Here is an 18,017-nt window from a genome sequence, read left to right on the forward strand (position 1 = left end):
GGCTGAGTCTACATGGTTCTCATTGTCCACACTTATTTTTGGCCGGTTGAGTCTAAATGGTCCTCACTGAGGCGTTCGCTGCCCAGCAGAGTGTCAGACATTACAGTGAGGAGTTCAGGTTCATGCAGTTTCCATCAGGTTTTTATTCATCATGTCAAAATAAACCGCATTGTTTATCAGATTTTCTGTGTTTTATTTACATACTTTTATTATGCCTTTATTTATTTTATACTTTATTTAATTTTTTTTTATCATACAATTATTTGTATTTTTATTATCTGTATGTGGTTATGCTTCATTAATTCCCTTTTTTTCTACTACTGCTACTACTACTAATGATAATAATAATAACAATGTTATTATTATTATTATGTTAGCAGTAGTATCAGTAGCATTGCTGTTGTTTTCAGTGTTAGTATCAGCAGCAGTATTAGTATCAGTATTAGTATTAGTATTTACTATCAGTATCAGTATTGGCAGTTTTTCTGTGGCTCTAGGTGAGTCTTCTTGCAGCTGTAATGCTCCTGACCGTCAGCAGGGGGCGCAGCAGGTCAGACAGCTGTGGGGAACAGAGAGCAGAAAATCATCACAAAGTCAAATCTAAATCAATAAAAAATCAATGAAATCCACCGAGTGACTGTTTGGTGATTGATCGTGTTGTCAGGGAGACGCTGCGGTGACATCACAGCCCGTCCGGCAGCTTCCTGTTTGTGCCCGGAGGCTCCGGCGCCGCTCAGGTGACTCACCTGAGCCGGGGCAGCACAGGGCCGCTGGGCAGGACCCGCCCAGCTGGGACGGGGGGCACTGGGGTCCCAGCAGAGCCACGCTGTGTGTGTGTGTGTGTGTGTGTGTCTGTGTGTGTCTGTGTGTGTGTGTTGGTTTATGTCGCTGTGCAAAAGTCATGTTTTCTTTTTGGTAATATTTATTAGGAGGCAGATGAAGTGACAGTGTCAGCAGGTTCCTCACACAGACAGAAACAAACCAAACATACAGAAGAACAAACACACTCAGCTTTAATTTTATTAAATTCAAGTTTAGTGTATTTATCTTGTGTTTTAATTTTTATTTATTTTTTTTGGTGTTAGTAATTTTCTGATTTTTTTTTTAATTAAATTTGTGGTAATTTCATGGTAATTCATATTTTATTATTTTCAATTTTTATTGAAATTGAAAAATTATTTTATTTCAAACTATTTTTGGGGGATAATTTTCCAATGAATTAATTTTAAACATATATAATTATAATAATTATTAGAAGGACATGGAAAAGATTACATGGAATGATTTTTATACCACAACATCTGAAATCACACACTTTTGTTTTCTCCTACTTGAGTTAAATTTCAGCGAGGTGCATTTCAACAGGATGGTTTCGTTTCTTCCTGCTTCTCAGCTCAGCTTCTGACACGTGATGGTGAACATGCATCATTTTAATTATCATGTTTTTTTTATTATTATTGTTCTGATTTTGGTTCACTTTCCTCTGCTGAAAGCTCAGATTCGGGTTTTGTGCAGCTCTTTGCTCAGCAGCTGGTTTTGAATTTGCTTTATAAATAAATTTGACGGGAGCCGACGCCGCTCCACGTCTGATCAAACACAACGTATAAAGGTCAGCTCCCGGCGCCGTGCTGTGATTGGCTGCCAGGTGCGGTGAGTGTAACGTGACCACGGCAACAGGAGCCGCTGCCCTCTCACTGAGCGGGGTCAAAGGTCAAGCTGTTAGCAGCTCGTTACAGCAGATGCATGACATGTACGACAGGTTTTACAGCAGTCTGGGGGTTTTCAACATGCGGTCCGGGGACTCCCCGGGGGCCCTGAGGGTCTTTCAGGACGTCCTCAGCAAAATGAAGAACAGTTTAATTTCACTTTTAGTTAAAAGCTTATTAAAGTATTTAAATACAACAAATCTGATCCATCATCACTGACCTATTAAATACAAAATTTTACTTACTGTAGGGTTTCTTGTAATATTTTTTGAATATTTCTTTGCAATGTCTCAGGTAACTTTTGCTCATTTGATTGTAATTTTAAAAAATATATGTATATTAATGTTCAGGTAATTTTTTACTAATTGCTAATCGCCTTTCCATTGAATCCACTCGACTTTCAAACGGGTCATTTTACCAGAAACTGTCATGGTAGAAAAACAGAGTGATCATATTAACACGATGTTATAATCTCCCCTCTCTGAGTGTTTGTCAGTGTTCCGGTCAGCCGGAGCTCCACAACGCGAGGAGCCTGCAGACCCGCTCAGACGGCAGCAACCAGCTGCGTCTCTGATTCACTTCGTGCCAAACAAATAATTAAATGCCAATAAAAAAAAAAAAACAATAAATTCATGAGTTCAGGTGCAGACAGCAGGTCCTGCTTTTATTCAGCGAACAGGTTTCCATCCCAAATCATCCTGTTTCTTTTCAGCTCCAACCTGCTGCTGCTCAGGTTCCCTCACAACACGGCTGATCCTCCCTGCACCTCTCAGCTGCATCTACAGCTGGGACGGGCCGGGCCAGGACGGAGTGGGACAGGGCGGGACAGGACAGGACGGGACGGGACGGGACAGGACGGAGTGGGACAGGGCGGGACGGGACAGGACGGGACGGGACGGGACGGGACAGAGTGGGACGGGATGGGACGGGACGGGACGGGACGGAGTGGGGTGGGACGGGACGGGACAGGACAGGACAGGACGGGACGGGGTGGGACGACACGGGACGGGACGGGTCGGGACAGGATGGGACGGGACAGGGTGAAGGCCTGCGGCAGAACTGTACTCGCCGGCTGGCCTTTGCGTGGGCTCTGACTTGGAGCAGTGATGTCATCAGACGGGAACACGAGCCGAGGTCAGAAACGTGACCCCGTCAGGCCGGCGGCCATGTTGGAGGTCCTGGTTCACGGCTGGACCTGGGTCGTGTCAGCAGCATCGAGCCGCCGGCACATTCCTCTCTGCTCTGTTTCTGACGGGAAACTCGTCACTTCAGCGCCGCTCCATCTGATTTACACTGTTTGGACAGTCACGACGTCTCCATGACGACCAGACACCAGACTGTTGTGAGGGACTTTTCCTTTCCTCCTGTTGTCATCAGAGGAAACAACGACATCAAGTCATCAGGCGCTTTTCATCAAACGTGTGTGTGTGTGTGTGTGTGTGTGTGTGTGTGTGAGACATGCGCACACAGAAAAAGCCATTCAGAAATGTGAGTAAAGGTTTCCATGGTGACAGTGATGTGGTTTCTCCAGCAGAAATCCACCTGTGCTAACCGGCGTTCTCCTCATCCCTTTAACCTGATGATGGAAACTGACTGTCTGTTTCCATGGCAACTGAGGTCAGGGAGTAATCTGATTACCAAAGACACTGGGAGCACAGTAATCATCAGTTTGTTAGCTAGCTAACAATCACTGTCTCGTTAGCACAGCTGATTAGCACACTAGCTAACATAGCCATTAGCAGCTAGCGTTAACATGTTGATGTGAATGAAGCTCAGAGACTCTGACAGCCAATCAGCTTCCAGACGTCTCAGCAACGCCCAAACCCCCAGGGGACAGGAAGTCTGATGGAAACAGGAAGCGGGCTGACGGAAACAGGAAGCGGGCTGACGGAAACAGGAAGTGGGCTGATGGAAACGAGGCTGACAGGAGGGGGCGGAGCTCCACCTGAAAGTCACACTTGAATCCGAGTTGCTGAGAAGAAGTGGAGGACCAAAGTGACATCGCAGTCGTCAAACTGCTTCCTGTTCCCCGGCCACACCACAGAAGAAGAACACAGGTTCAGTGAGGCTCGGGTTTCTGGTCGCCGCTAAAACGTCGTTTCTCCTCCGTTTGAAAAGCGGCGTCTTCCTGTGGGCGGCGGCTCGGGGCGGAGCCGGGCGGCCATGTTTCCTCAGGTTCAGCTTCAGTCAGAGGAGACTGAGCTAATGTGCTTTTCCTGTTGTGTAACTCTCTCTCTCTCTCTCTCTCTCTCTCTCTCTCTCTCTCTCTGGGTTTGGTCACCGGTTGTCGAGCGCCCGACGGCCTCTGCATTTATGCATGGAACCCTCTGAAAGTTTAATACGGCAGCACCATTAATCTGCAGGCCAATTTTAAAAGCAGGAATTAAAGTTTCATCTGTATTTTTCTCTCCTCCCTCCCTCTGTCTCTCTGCCGGCTTCGCCTCCAACGCCGACACGCTGAAATATTTATCAGTGCTGAATCACTGGTTGGGAGGAGGAGGCCTCCTTCAGGTCCTCAGAGCATCCAAGAGAGACAGAAAGACAGAGAGAGAGAGACAGAGAGAGAGAGAGAGAGAGAGAGAGAGAGAGAGAGAGAGAGAGACAGAGGGATGTGGTGGCAGTGGTTAACAGGTTAACCACTTTCTGGAACCTAAAAAGAAAATAATAATAATACCAATAATAATATGACAGCCTAACAGTAAAGTCGTGTTTGGGACTGTCCCGCCCGCTCCGCTCACACACAGTTCACACACTCACACACTCACACACACACACACACACACACACACACACACACACACACACACACACACACCACCAGAGCTCACCGGGCCGGAGAGGCTTCAGGGTCAGGGACGTTTCCTCGGCTCTTTAGCCTCCAGCAAAATTAGAGGCAGAATTTCATTGTAATTACATTTACAAAAAAATAAATAAATAAATAAATAAAAATAAATAAATAAATAAAACGGACCAAAATAACTGCTGTAATCTAAAATAATCCGTTACTTCCTACATTAAATTTTTACCTGTAACAGGCAACTGACAATAACAATCCTCTCATATGAATCAATGCAGCCACCACCAATAACAATAACAACAACAACAATAACAACAATATTAATAATAACAATGACATACACAACAACTACTGCTAATAATGATGATGATGATTCAGTTCAGTTTTACTTCCATAGTGTCAAATCGTAACGGAGGATATCTCAAGGCGCTTTACAGAATGATGATGATGATGATGATGATGATGATGTTGATGATGATGATGTGTTTTCTCCCTGCTGCTGTGATTCATTCAAGAACCTGTTTATACTCCGGACATTTCACTGTCGTGTAGTTTAATCCATTTAGTCCACATTCCCTTTATGTTTTATTCCATCATTTTTGTTCCTGCCGCCGCAGCCGCAGATACCAAGAGTTCATAACAGATTTTCAATAATCAAACTACTGCTGGATTCTAAAGTGTGTGTGTGTGAGAGAGAGAGAGAGAGAGAGAGAGAGAGAGAGAGAGAGAGAGAGAGAGAGAGAGAGAGAGAGAGCACCATGAATCAGAACAGGGCTAAGCACCGCCCACCGGGACGCACCGGGAGCAGTGAGGAGCGCCGCCGGTATCGAAGCCAAACGCTCCTGCAGCTCCGCAAGTTTGCCCTGAATTGTGTGACCGCCTGTCCGGAGTTTGTGCGCCTGCAGCCCGCAGAGGGAGGAGCAGCGAGCCGCCAACTTTCCTCTCTGTGCGGGAGGGAGGAGGACCGCAGCCGGACCTGAACGCTCCCGCCCGGCTCGGCTCGGCTCGGCTCGGCACGACTCGGCTCGGAGAGAGAGCGACAGCAAACTCGATCCAGAAGAGTCCCGTGGAAACGTCGCGTCAGACGGACTTTGTTGCTCCGGCTGAACTCCTCGGTGTTATTTTGAGTTTCCCGGAGCGGCGGGACTCTGAAACTGCAGTTACATAAATGACATAAACGACATAAATCTTAAATTACAGGCTGGGACTCCGCGGACTCGGTGCGTCAGAAGGACTTTTCGCTGCGCGTAAATGTTGGAATAAAGCGCCGACTTTCCAAACCAGCTGGACGCACATGGATCCCGCAGATTCCGGACTGATTTGGGTCTGATTTTGTCAAAATGAAAGTTTTCGACACTTTGTTCTGCTGGCGGCGGATGGATTTAAAGAATTTAAACGCCAAAGCGACGCCGTGATTCAGTGAAACCTCGAGGGTTTTTCTCCCCCAAATGAAGAACACATTTTTTCTTGCAGTGCCGCTGAATAAAATGGATTATAATGGAAACCGGGAGACAAGTTTACCGCGCCAGAGCAGGAGAGACGAGCCGCAGCTGAACAAAAACCGATGATTATTGATTATCGATCCCGTCCGCGGATAAACAAACAAACAGACAGACGAACAAACAAACAAAAAACAGAACAAAATCGTGCTAAATTTCTCGACTCCGCGCGTCTCCTGTGGCCGCATCCATATGCTCCAGCCAGCGGGAATGCGCCTTCCCGTCCATAGCGAAGTGGAGAAGAGAAGCGGCCGTGTGTGAATGTGCTGGGCAGCTCCGCGCCCGGACAGCAGAACCCCGAAGTGAAGCGGCCCGGCCCGGCATGGACAGAAAGAGTGCGCCGCAGCGGATGGAGCGCACGGTGCTGCTGCTCGCCCTGCTGGTCCGGCTCTGCCTGGCGGACGACAAGCTCATCTCCGACCGGTACGCGGTGTACTGGAACAGCTCCAACCCCAGGTAAGACCGGGAAGCTCCCGGGACCAGCGGTGTGGCCGGAGCGGGCTGCACCGGGGCTCTGGTGGCGGTGGTACATGTGAAGACCCCCGGCGGCTCTGCGGGGGTCTCCGCGTCCTGTAGTATTCCTGCGGGATCCAACAGGAACCCCGCGCAACTCCCGGTGTTTTCTCCAGCCTGCAACATTCCCGCACGTTGTCACTTCAGCCTGACCTTGTCCCTCTACAACACGCCGTTTTTCTGCCCAGTCCCCCCTCGGTGATGTTGTGTGTGTGGAGCCGGGGGAGGCTGGAGCTCAGCGCTGAGCTCACAGTGACCTTGTGATGGTATTTCCTTTATCTCCAGCTGGATCTCCGCGCTGCTCAGCTCCCATATGGACTCGCAGCGCGGCGCGTCTCCCGCACTCCCTCCACAGCGACCCGCAGCCATCCCCCCCTCTCCAAAATGTTTTATCACCGGCCTGTAATATTCCACTAATATTCCAGTGGCGTGTCTGGTGCTGAGAAGTGAGTGTATATTAATATACTGAGCTTTCTGCTGCTCTAGTCAATACTCCTTATAATGAAGTGTGAGTTTACTGCACTTTTATTTCTAGCCTATAATATTCCTGTAGGGAGTTCTAAAGTGACCTTGTAGTGCTTAATAATAATACAACTTATTATTATGAGGCCCATTATATTCCTGTATGGTCCTGTATGGTGACCTTGTGCCTCTGTATGGTATTCTGTTGTGCCTTACAGCGGCCTTACTGTAACCTGATAGTATTTTCTCTCTCATTTTATCACCATAATATTTTTGGCTCCTCTGGCCTCTTGTATTCTATAGTGAGCAGTACTTTGTGGAGTTTATCATTATTATTATTATTTATTCCCTATGGAATTCCTGTAATATTCCTACAGGGACTTGCAGTGTCTGGTACTCAGAAGTGAGTGTCTATTGACTGTTGTGATATTTAATATTCCTTATAAATAGATTGGCGTGAATTTACTGCAGTTTTTTTCCCTCCACCATCTGTATCTGTTGCCTATAATATTGCTGTAATATTCCCGTAGAGAGCTGTGTGTGTGATCATATACAAGTTTTTATTTATTTAGTTACTTAGGCCTATTATTATTATTATTATCTCCAGCTGTATCATCACAATATTCCTATGTGGACTATATTAGTTTATCGTGACCGCGTGGTAGTTTATGGTATTTATATTTAATCGTCTTTAATCGTTTTTTTTTTTTTTTTTTTTTTACAGTGCGCGGTATTCGTCTGCGCGTTCTGAGGCTTTGTAGTCCTCCATGTTTTTTTCTGATCTGTTTTATTTTGAAAAAAAAAAAATCTTTTACTGACTTTTATTGTGTGTGTAGTGCTCATAGTGAGTCTATACTCACCTTCCTTATAATATGTGGTATTCTTGTGTGTGTGTGTGTGTGTGTGTGTGTGTGTGTGTGTGTGTGTGTGTGTGTGTGTGTGTGTGTGTGTACTGCGGCCTTATAGTGCCTAATTGTATTTTTCTCTCTTATTTTGTCAATGTACCATTTCTACAGGCTCGCTGAATCACTTGTAGTATTCTGTAGTGAATAAGCAGCGGCTGTGTGGTACTTGATGGTATTTTTTGAATTTTATTTTTTATCCCCCATGGAAGTCCTATTATATTCCTATGGGGGCTTACAGTGTGTGCTTTATCCATACAGTAGCCTACACAGTATTCCTATATTATTCATACAGGGACTTAAATGTGATTGTAGAGGGAGTTTCCAGCGACCTTGCAGGACTCTGTGGTGTTTTCCTCTCCTGTAGTATTTCTGTGTTGTGGTATTTGTGTGGTGTGACTGTATTTCCTGGTCAGACTGACTGTGTTTCTGTGTTTGCAGATAAAAATGCACAGTCTGTCTTTCTCACATTCAGCTGTCTGACTGGGCTAAGTCCTAGAAAATGGAATAATAATAGTAAAAAAAAAAAAAAAAAAAAAAAGCCAGTGCTTATTTTATGTGAGCTTTCCTCTCAGGAATGTGTTCACCATCTCTCCCACTTCCCCAGAGCCAAAACACAAAATCAAAAATTCAACTTTATTATGTTTTCAAAGCAAGTCTCCAAATGTCCTGAGGAGAAAAAAAGAAGAAGAAAATTCTCCAGCGGAGTGAGTCAGGAGCGCAGAATCCAAATCAGCAGCAGCAAACATGAAAACCTCCTGATGGATTTAATAAAAATAATAAAAGATTTGACTCATGAGGAGCTGATTCTGTTGTGACAAATAGTGGAAAATATTATTTCCACGCAGCGTAAATCCAGTTACGGCGAGGACTCGGGTCACGTCGCAGCCGAGCGAGGAGACCAAGAAGCTGCAACTTTATTTCTCCTGAATTTATTTACTGACTTTATATAGAGAACATCCTGAGCGACTGCAGCGCAAATACTGTCAGGTGTGTGTGTGTGTGTGTGTGTGTGTGTGTGGCCTGTATCTGCACTGAGCTGCAGATCCACTCGTCTGTTCAGTCAGAGGCCCATGACCTTTGACCTCCAGACAGCCCAGCACATGGAGAAAAATTCAGCTGATAATTTCAGTGAAATGCTCCTTTATGTCCTGATGTGACCTGCAGTCTGAGTGTCATTTCACTTCCTGTTCCTGCAGTCACATCAACAATCAATAAATTAATAAATTAAATTAAATTAAATTAAATTAAATTAAATTTAATTAAATTTAAAAAATAAAAAATAAAAATCACATCAAGTCGGTTCAGTTTTTAGCGCTCGCCTCTTCAGTTCTGATCGTCTCTCCGTCTTCTGATGTATAAAAGCTCTTTTTTTTTCTCTTTAGGTCGTAATTTTGAAATTTGGGGGTTCAAAGGTCATGTGTGCTGAGGTTTGGAGTCGCAGGTTTGCAGTCCTGACACTCTGCTTCGTCCCGGGGGAGAGCAGCCGTTCTCTGAGTTTGTCTGTTTTCTCAGGATGTAAAGAGATCTTCTCTGTGGTGGCTTGTTGATGCTGGTTTGCTGTTTATCAATTCTGTGACTTTTCCTTTTTGTCCTTTTAATGTGAACGTTGATAGTTTTTGCAGTTTGGGGTTTTTCTGTCTTCCCTCAGGCTGCTTGTTGAGGTTGGAGCTGCGATTCTGAGATTTGTGGGGCTGAAAGCCGTTGGGTCTTACGGGGCCTGTCGGGGCCCTGAACCCGTTAAAGGCGGTCGTGTGATTTCACAAACTTCTGGGTTTGGACATTCAGACACCAGGAAGCAGGTTTGGCTTGGCGGCCACAAACCTCAGTTTACTGTGTGAGTTTGTTTGTGTGCGATCAGATGATATTTGACAGAGACATGACGGCTCGCCGCCGCCTCACGCTCACTAAAACAAACCAACTCTCATCACAGATGTTTAATTAACTCTGACGTTTCCTTCTTGTGGAGCTCCTGCAGATCGTCTGAATTTACAGCCAGACTCCTGCCTGCTGCCGTCAGTAATAATAACCCTGCAGCAGCCGTGTTAAATATAAATCTGACCTCCAGTCAGCGATCAGCTCAGGGAAACAACCCGCCGCAGAGCAAGACAGGAAAAAAAGCCGGTGGATCTTGTTTTGTGAAAAGTCCCAGTCGGCTGTGGAGGCCTGGTTTCTGTGTGCCAGGCCTCCGTCAGGCTGACTGATGAGTTTGATGCGGCCTCGGTTTCCTGTGAAGCTGCAGCTCAGCCTGCAGGAGCCAATCAAACCTCCTGCGCCGTCATTTCCTTAAACCCTCCTGCACGCTGTTTGGCTCACATCTGCTTCACCGAGCTGAGAAACCTCCTGGAGAGATTTCCCAAAGCCGGACGGCACAGAGCCGAGGCAGCCGGCGTTTTTAGCGAGGAGAGAGCCGGGACAGCCGGGCCAGGCCAAGCCAGGCCGGGCTGCAGGCCGAGCCAAGCTGAGCCGGGCCGAGCCGGGCCGGGCCGGGACAGCCGAGCCGGGACAGCCGGGCCGGGACAGCCGGGCCGGGCCGGGACAGCCGGGCCGAGCCGGGTCACAGCCTCACATTCTGCTCGTCTTCCCTCTCTTTTCCTCCTCAGATGTAAAAATGGTTTGTAAAGTTCTGGGCTGCAGTTTTAGCTGCTGAATGAGTTTTGGGCCAAACGTGAGCTGAGCTAACGTCAGAGAGACCCGGGGGGCCAGAGGGGGTTTGGGAAAGTTTTGAGAGTAGATTTTTGACAACGAGCCTCTGATCACACTGACAGAAGAAGAAATAAATCAGAAATAAAGGCTTCTCATATTTTAGCAGCAGCTGCACACGTTTCATCACAGACCTGACCTCCAGGTGAGGGTCTTTTATTGTGAAATTCCTCGTCTTTCGCCTGCAGGTCTGATCTTCACGACGACTTCCTTCAGATCTGATTTGGCTTCGGTGGTTAAATTTAAACGTTGAGCTCGTCTCTCTCTGCCGGCCGCCTGCAGGAAACGCATCACAGCTGGGCTCGCCTCTGATTGGCCGCCTCGCTACACAATGACAGAAATCCGTCCAATCGGGCCGGTTTGCAGCGTTTGAACTGGAAAGCTCGGCGAGCCTCGGCTCAGCAGGTTCACCTCGGGTCGAATCAGAGGAGCCGCTGCCGTCGGCCAATCAGAGCGCGGTGTTGCGATGGCTCCGCCCCTCAGATTCACTCCGATTTGAACTTTGAGCTGAACTCCGTGTGTCTGCTGGGGACTTTAACTCTGAAATGTGTAATCTGAGCCGTAAACTTCCTTTTCCGTGTTTCTGTCTTTCATGTGAGAGAAAAGTTCTCAGGTTGGAAGTGAGTTGGAGTTTGAGCCGAGGCTTTTTCACTTTCCTCCTCATCACATTAGTTCCAGCCGCTCGGAGCGTCACTCAGGAATTCGCTGAGATTCGACGCGACGCCGTTTCCTCGCCCCGCCGCCCCAGACGCCGGCTGCAGGACGCCGGAGTCAGGCACAAAGGGGGGGTGGAGGTGTGGGTGCGGGTGGGGTGGGGGTGCAGGGGCGAGGGGGGGGGCTGTGACCTTGGAGCGGAGAGAAGGAACAAAATGGCGGCGGCTGTAGCTGCAGCTTCCTCTAGGTGGTGTAGAGCATTTTTTTTTTTTTTTTTGGCTGTGAACAGAACACAAGCATCCGCCATTTTCTCCTCCACCTCCACTGCCGCCGCCGCCGCTGCTGCTTCTGTGAGATGGACGGAAGTTCAAAACGCCAAAAAACATCCCCAAAAAACAGCCCCCCCCCTCCCCGCCGAGGCGCCGGGCAGGAGGAGGACGGGGAGGAAATTAGCCGCCGCATAAAACCGGTAATCAGCACAGATGATTGGTCACATTTGGGAAAGTGAGAACGAGGTGAGGAACGGGCGGCGGTCGCGTCTGCCAGCCGGGCCGAGCGCCAAAAAACCAAAACCGGAACCTGTCCCGCCCGCAGCGAGCCCCGTCCCGTCTGCAGCCGGGCCGTGCCGCCCCGGTTCTGGAGGAGCGTTTCCTCAAAACACGCTCAAAACCAAAAGCCCCTAAAAAAATAAAAAGTCCTGATGAGGTCCAGTCCGGGCCGCCGCCGCCGCACCTCTGCAGCTTTGGCTCTTGCCCCTGTCCCGGGACGCCAGAGCGCTCGCTCCGCTGGGCCCAAAGTGTTGAAAGCCCTGCGTGTTTAGTTTGGACGGGGCCTTTTCGCCCTCCGGGCCCTGTGGAAGGCGGGTCGGTCACTTCAGATTTTGGCCTCCCCCTCCTCATTCTTATCCTCCACCTCTGTGATTTGGGTTGTAACTCTGTGATTTTAAGTGAATTTAAATGACAGTCTGGTTTGGGGGTTCAGGGCGCGGGACGGGGCCTTTTTGCTCGATGTGTCTGATAATCTGAGTTCTGTAATCTGAGTTCTGTAATCTGTGTTCTCCTGTCCTCTGCGTGCTCCAGTTCTCCAGAAGCTTCAGGCGGCTCAGAGAACATGGGAGGTTTTTTCGGTGTGAGCCTCGTGCAGCTGTGTTTGGGCCGCGGACGCCCAGCTGGGTCCCGGCGGCGGCGGGAGGGGGGCGGGAGGGGGAGGGGGGGGGGGGGGGGGGGGGGGGGGGGGGGGGGGGCCCTCAGCACATTTCTTATTTGGGAAATTCAATTAAACGGAGCGTGGTCGTCGCCGCCGTGAAACAGCGGCCGCTCTGTGATTTAATCACGCCGCAGATTACTGTCACACACTCGCTCTGTTTGACCGGCTCACTTTTCTGTTTTCACTTCCTCAGGAATTATTAAAAAAACAGCATCAAGAGAAGTAAAAAAAAAAAAAAGGGGGGAATGCGTGAAAAAGTGTAATTAGATTTGTGTCGTGCAGGACGGCTCGGTGATGAAGTCCAAACGCTCCGACTGTCTGAACAAACGCTCCTCCGCTGAGTTTGTCATTATTCGCCCGACACACACTCACATTAAATCGCTCCAGCATCTCATTAAAGATGAAAATTGCTGCATAATATCTACAAAAGCCGTCGGTATGAAAGCAGAATTAATAATCCATAATCTAGATTCAAAGCCTCATTAACTAAAATGACCCAGAGAGCAGAAGACGGGCGGCGGCGTTTGGCTTTCAAATTCTCAAAGTTACACCAAGGTCAGAGACTTTCCCTGTGACCGCCACGCCGCCACGCCGCCACGCCACCACGCCGCCGCCACGCCAGCATCAGCCCCTGGCCAGCGGGGGGGTTCAACCTGTGAGCACGTCCACCTGCAAAACTCAGACTGAGATTAAACTGCATTTCAGAACAATGTGATGCCTTCAGTGTCTGCTCAGACACACGGACGCCTCTCCGCAGGAAGCTGTGTGTGTGTGTGTGTGTGTGTGTGTGTGTGTGTGTGTGTGTGTGTGTGTGAGAGAGAGAGAGACAAAAGACAAAAGACAATCATTTCTTGAGGTTTGCCGTTTTGGGGCTTTGCTTTTTCTCTCTCAGATGTGGAAGCAGTTGTTTTTTGTTTTTGGCTTCATTTTTGCAGTTTTTTGCAGTTTTGGTGGTGAAATGTGTTTATGGTTTAGGTTTGAGTAGGAATTTGTTCTCTTGTCGTCTTCGGCTGTAATATCTGTTGTGTTTTTTAGCTTTGGCCTTCGATGTTGTAGCTTTAAGGTCGTTTGAGTTTTTCATTGCGATTTTGCCATTTTGGGGCTTTTTTTTTTTTTTTTTTTTCCTTGTTCATTTTTGAGGTTGGGGTTGCAGTTTTGGAGGATTTGCTTTTTCTCTCTCAGATGTAAAAGCAGTTGTTGTTTTTTTTAGTTTTTGGCTGCAATATTTGCAGCTAAGTGCGGTTGTTTTTTCGGTTTTCTCTCTCGTCGTCGTTTTTCTGAGGTCTGGCCTTCGACGCCGTGGCTTCAAGCTGAAAGTCGTCGGTGAGTTTTTGATTGCGATTTTGCGATCATGGGGCTTCTTTGTTTTAGTCTCTGGATGTGCGAGCGGCTCGCGGCCCCAGACGGGGTGGGACGCCGCCGGCCGGGGCCTTGAACCCGCGGCAGGCGGCCGTGTGGTTCCACCGTTTGTCTTCTTCGTCCCTGAAAAAGCAAAGAGAAGCGCTGAGACGTTTGTGCTGGCAGATGGGAGCAGCAGTCTGACAGCGTCGCTGATACGAGCTGTGCAGATTGTCCAGGCAGGAGGAAACAAGCCCCCCCCAACTCCCACACCCCCCCCCCCCCCACACACACACCCCTCCTTTTTTTTTTTTTTTTTTTTTTTTCCAGGGTTTCATGGTATTAACCAATGACAGTGGTGTCTGGCAGCTGAGAGGTGAATGCTTTTTGTCAGCGCTCCGCTCCTCTCCAGTTATTTTTATTCTCTCTCTTCCTCGTGTCTCAGCACTTCATCATGCTTTCTGCCCCCCCGCACCCCCTCCCCCCACCCGCCCCACACAGCCCCCACCCCCTCCGCTCATGCATTTTAATGTCTGACCCACATTCGAGCCTCACACACACACACACACACACACACACTCTGAAGGAGAGCCAGCAAAACTTTGAAGTCCTCACTACACACACACACACACACAGAGAGAGAGAGAGAGAGAGAGAGAGAGAGAGAGAGAGAGAGAGAGAGAGAGAGGAGGAGGTGGGCGAAAAGCTACAACCTTTTCTGTGTTTTCTGATGAAACTCCCTGCAGAACGCCGAGCTCGGGCAGATCTGCCGCCTGATAGGTCAGCGAGGAGCCTGAACCATAAACGAGCGCAGTGTGTGGAGCCTCCAGCAGCACACACACACACACACACACACACACACGCTGTGGCCGCTTTATTTTATTTTATCTTATTAGATTTCTTCAGTTATTTTTAACCTTTAATTTCCCAGGTCTCCGTGCAGCGGCTCCTCATCACCGCCTCGTTCAAACTTTTATTGTGAAATTCCAGTGCAGATCCCAAACATGAGCTGCTGAAGTGAGTGTGAAATGAAGCCCCAGACATGCAGATCTTTTCTATCTGACGTGATTCTGCAGCCATAAAACAACGGCAGCTTGGCTGTGAATATTTCCTCAGCGTGGAGAAACACAACCTGCTGTTCAAACACACACATCAAAGCCAAAGGGTTAAAAAAAAAAAAAAAAAAAACAAACCAGCCCCAATCAGGCTGCAGATCTCCTGTCAAACCTGGAGCTACGCAACGAGACATTTGAGGGAAAATTAGAATGAAGGGGAACAAACTGTAAATAAAATCTGTGTCACCTTCAGTCTCAAATCATGTTCAGAAAATCTTGTTAGAAAAATCCATGGATCTTTTTCAATTTCAAAGGGTTAAAAAAATAAAATAAAATAAAAACTCATGTCAAAATAAAAGCCCACTGATGTCCTGTTGGGTTTCAGAGTGTAAAAAAAAAAAAACACCTGCAGACAGTGTGTGTGTGTGTGTGTGTCTGTGTGTGTGTGTGTGGGGTACTGTAAACTTCACTATAGGTGTCAATGAGGTAAAGAGTCAGGTTTATACACTCAGTCAGGTATTCTGAGAAACGAATATTTCCCTCCCTCTGTTTTCCAAAGTAACATCGTGCACACGGCATCGTTTTCAAAAAAGTTTTCGTTTACATCCACCTGCATAAACACGCCGTCGAGCGCCATCATAACTACACCAAGGCTGGGCGGCCGCGCAGGAAGAAGGAGAAAACCATGCGAGCCGATCAGAAGGTGCATGATGTGACGTCGGCTGCATAAAACTCTTTTTCTGTTTTTCTCTGTTTACATGCAAACGTTTTCCTGAATCTCCACTCAGGCCGGAGTTTTTAGAAAGAATCGTTTTCAGAGGCCAATTCACCGTTTGTGTGTAAAAGAAGGGAACAAACGAAGGGAAATGTCTCTTTTTTAAAAAAATACCTGTGTGTGTGAACGGGCCTGAGTCTGACTCATCTCAGCTGATTGGTCTATGAGAAGAAGCTCGGCCTCTGATTGGTCCATAATTTCCCGACAGTGAATGTGAGCGTCAGTGGGTGAACTTGTTTGTTCCTCCATGATTCTCCACTCTGACGTCTGGAGGGATTTTGCAGCTGCAGCTCGGAGCCCAGCAGCCTGCAGGACACATGAAGAACACATGAAGTCCAACATGTTCCTGAAGACTGAGATGAGCCGCGTGCTCGGCCCTCAGCGCCTCCAAACTACAACACATTTACTGATTTTGGGCCAAAGTTGCCTTTTGTGTGGCTGTTTTGAACAGCCTCTGGTTTCCTGTAACTGAAAGCCTTTCTTTATTTCCTCTGACTGACGCTGATCAGCCCTCCGCTCTCTGTCCGTGCTGCTGAGATCTGAGCCAAAGGAAACGCCATGGAAGCCGTTTGCTCTGCTCTCTCTCAGCGGCAGCACATGCAGACGTGAGGCGCTGTGACGGGACAGGGAGCTGGGTGTCCGTCCCAACAGGACCGAGACCAAGTCCTGCAGGAAGAACCTGAAAGCCTCAGCGAGCAGCCGGGCCTTTTCTCTGCCTCAGTCTCTGAATCGGAGCGCTCCGGGTTTGGGACGGGCGTCTAGAAGAGACCCGCCTCTCGTTCCTTTTGGACAAAACTCTGCTCGGCAAAGACGGTAAATACCGTCAGCCTGTTGATTTAAATCAGCCAGGCTGAACGTTACCTGTGGAAAAATGAGGCGATCTAATAACAGATCAGCTGACTGACCGCAAAAACAATAAATTTTGCTGCAGCCTCAAACTGAGAGCGGCCTCGATTTGTCAGAACGTGTAGATTTACCCGGCCGATGAAATGAAGTTTTAGCAAAGTTCATATTTTTCAAATCCCATCATCACGGAGTATTTCTGTGGCGTCGGGTCAAGCTGCCACGCCTCGGCCTCTGCTGAAACAACATCCCTGTAGTGCACACACACACACACACACACACACACACACACACACACACACACACACACACACACACACACTCCCTCTTCCATCCTCAGTAATTCTTGCACCTGCATTTCTTTTGGCACCAAACTCCGGAGACAGATCTGTCTCATTTTAAGTCGTGACACATTTGCTTTTAAATGATTTTCTTTAAAATTTTAATTCTTCTGTAATTCTTAATATGCTGTTTTTATTACCACAGCTGATATTTATGCCTCACGTTGTTGTACATGTTTGTGTTATTATTGTTTTCATCAGTAGCCGTGTTAGTATTTCTCTGTCTTTGACTCATGGAGGTTCATCTTCAGTGATCAGGCAGAACATGAGGCCAGGCTGGGAACGATGAGTCACACTCTGCCAGGCTCTCTGTGTGTTTAGGAAGCCTGCTGGTGTCCCGTCACCGTCCCACCACGGCCCCGGGACGTCCCACCACGGCCCCAGGACATCCCACCACGGCCCCGGGACGTCCCACCACGGCCCCGGGACGTCCCACCACGGCCCACGGCCCCGGGACGTCCCACCACGTCCCGGTCAGTTTGACCTGCTGCAGTCAAACTGACCACTGAAACGCCCTCAGATCCTCAGCTAACGTTAGCTAACGTTAGCTAACGTTAGTGTTAGCGTTGGTGTAAACCATGGGACATGTTGCACCTCCCAGACTGCAGTGGAAATAAATCATGTGACTTTCTTGCAGTATCCTGATGAGAGTTGCTCCTGAATGCACTTTTGTGTTTTTTCATATTTTCAGCTGATCAGTCAGTGGCTGTGCAGCTGGACGGGGCCTGCAGGGCCGGGGCCCGCAGCCCGGGGCCGGGGCCCGCAGCCCGGGGCCGGGGCCCGCAGCCCGGGGCCGGTCCAGGTGATTTCTTGTTGAAAATCATAAAGGGTGTGTGTGGTGTCGGGCCGGGTGGGCTGACCAGCCCGGCCCGGCCCGGCCCGGCCCGCCGTGGTCTGAGGTGCGGCGGCGTCGAGGAGGACGGCCGCTCTCGCTCTCCTCACACTTTCTCCTGAACTTCTTTCTCTGTGTGTTTTGGATCAGCTGTCCCTCGTCAGGTTTTAAGACGTGACCTTCACCGATCGTGCCGTTTGGGGTTTTTACTGGTTTAAACAATTTGTCAGGCACATATTTTTTATATTTCATATTTCTTTCTATATTCTTATAATTTAATTTGTGTCTTGAGCTGCAGCTGACCCACTCTCTGCTCTGGGATCATAAAGTTTTTCTGACTGTGATTCTAAAGCCTGTAACTGAAGGAGGAGCTGATGGAAATCAACCTGCA

General features: G+C 48.4%; 1 protein-coding gene across 1 annotated transcript in view; it reads left to right on the forward strand.

Annotated features, from left to right (window-relative positions):
* Nucleotides 1–5,386: 5,386 nt before the first annotated feature.
* efna2b (ephrin-A2b) overlaps nucleotides 5,387–18,017 on the forward strand; it is a 114,960-nt gene continuing 102,329 nt past the window's right edge. Inside the window, exon 1 of the mRNA XM_030050311.1 lies at nucleotides 5,387–6,458. Coding sequence (XP_029906171.1) covers nucleotides 6,325–6,458 — 134 coding nt within the window. The 5' untranslated portion in view covers nucleotides 5,387–6,324. The remainder of the gene's footprint in view (nucleotides 6,459–18,017) is intronic.

Source organism: Myripristis murdjan, chromosome 4, assembly GCF_902150065.1.
Source record: "Myripristis murdjan chromosome 4, fMyrMur1.1, whole genome shotgun sequence".
NCBI classification, from domain to species: domain Eukaryota; kingdom Metazoa; phylum Chordata; class Actinopteri; order Holocentriformes; family Holocentridae; genus Myripristis; species Myripristis murdjan.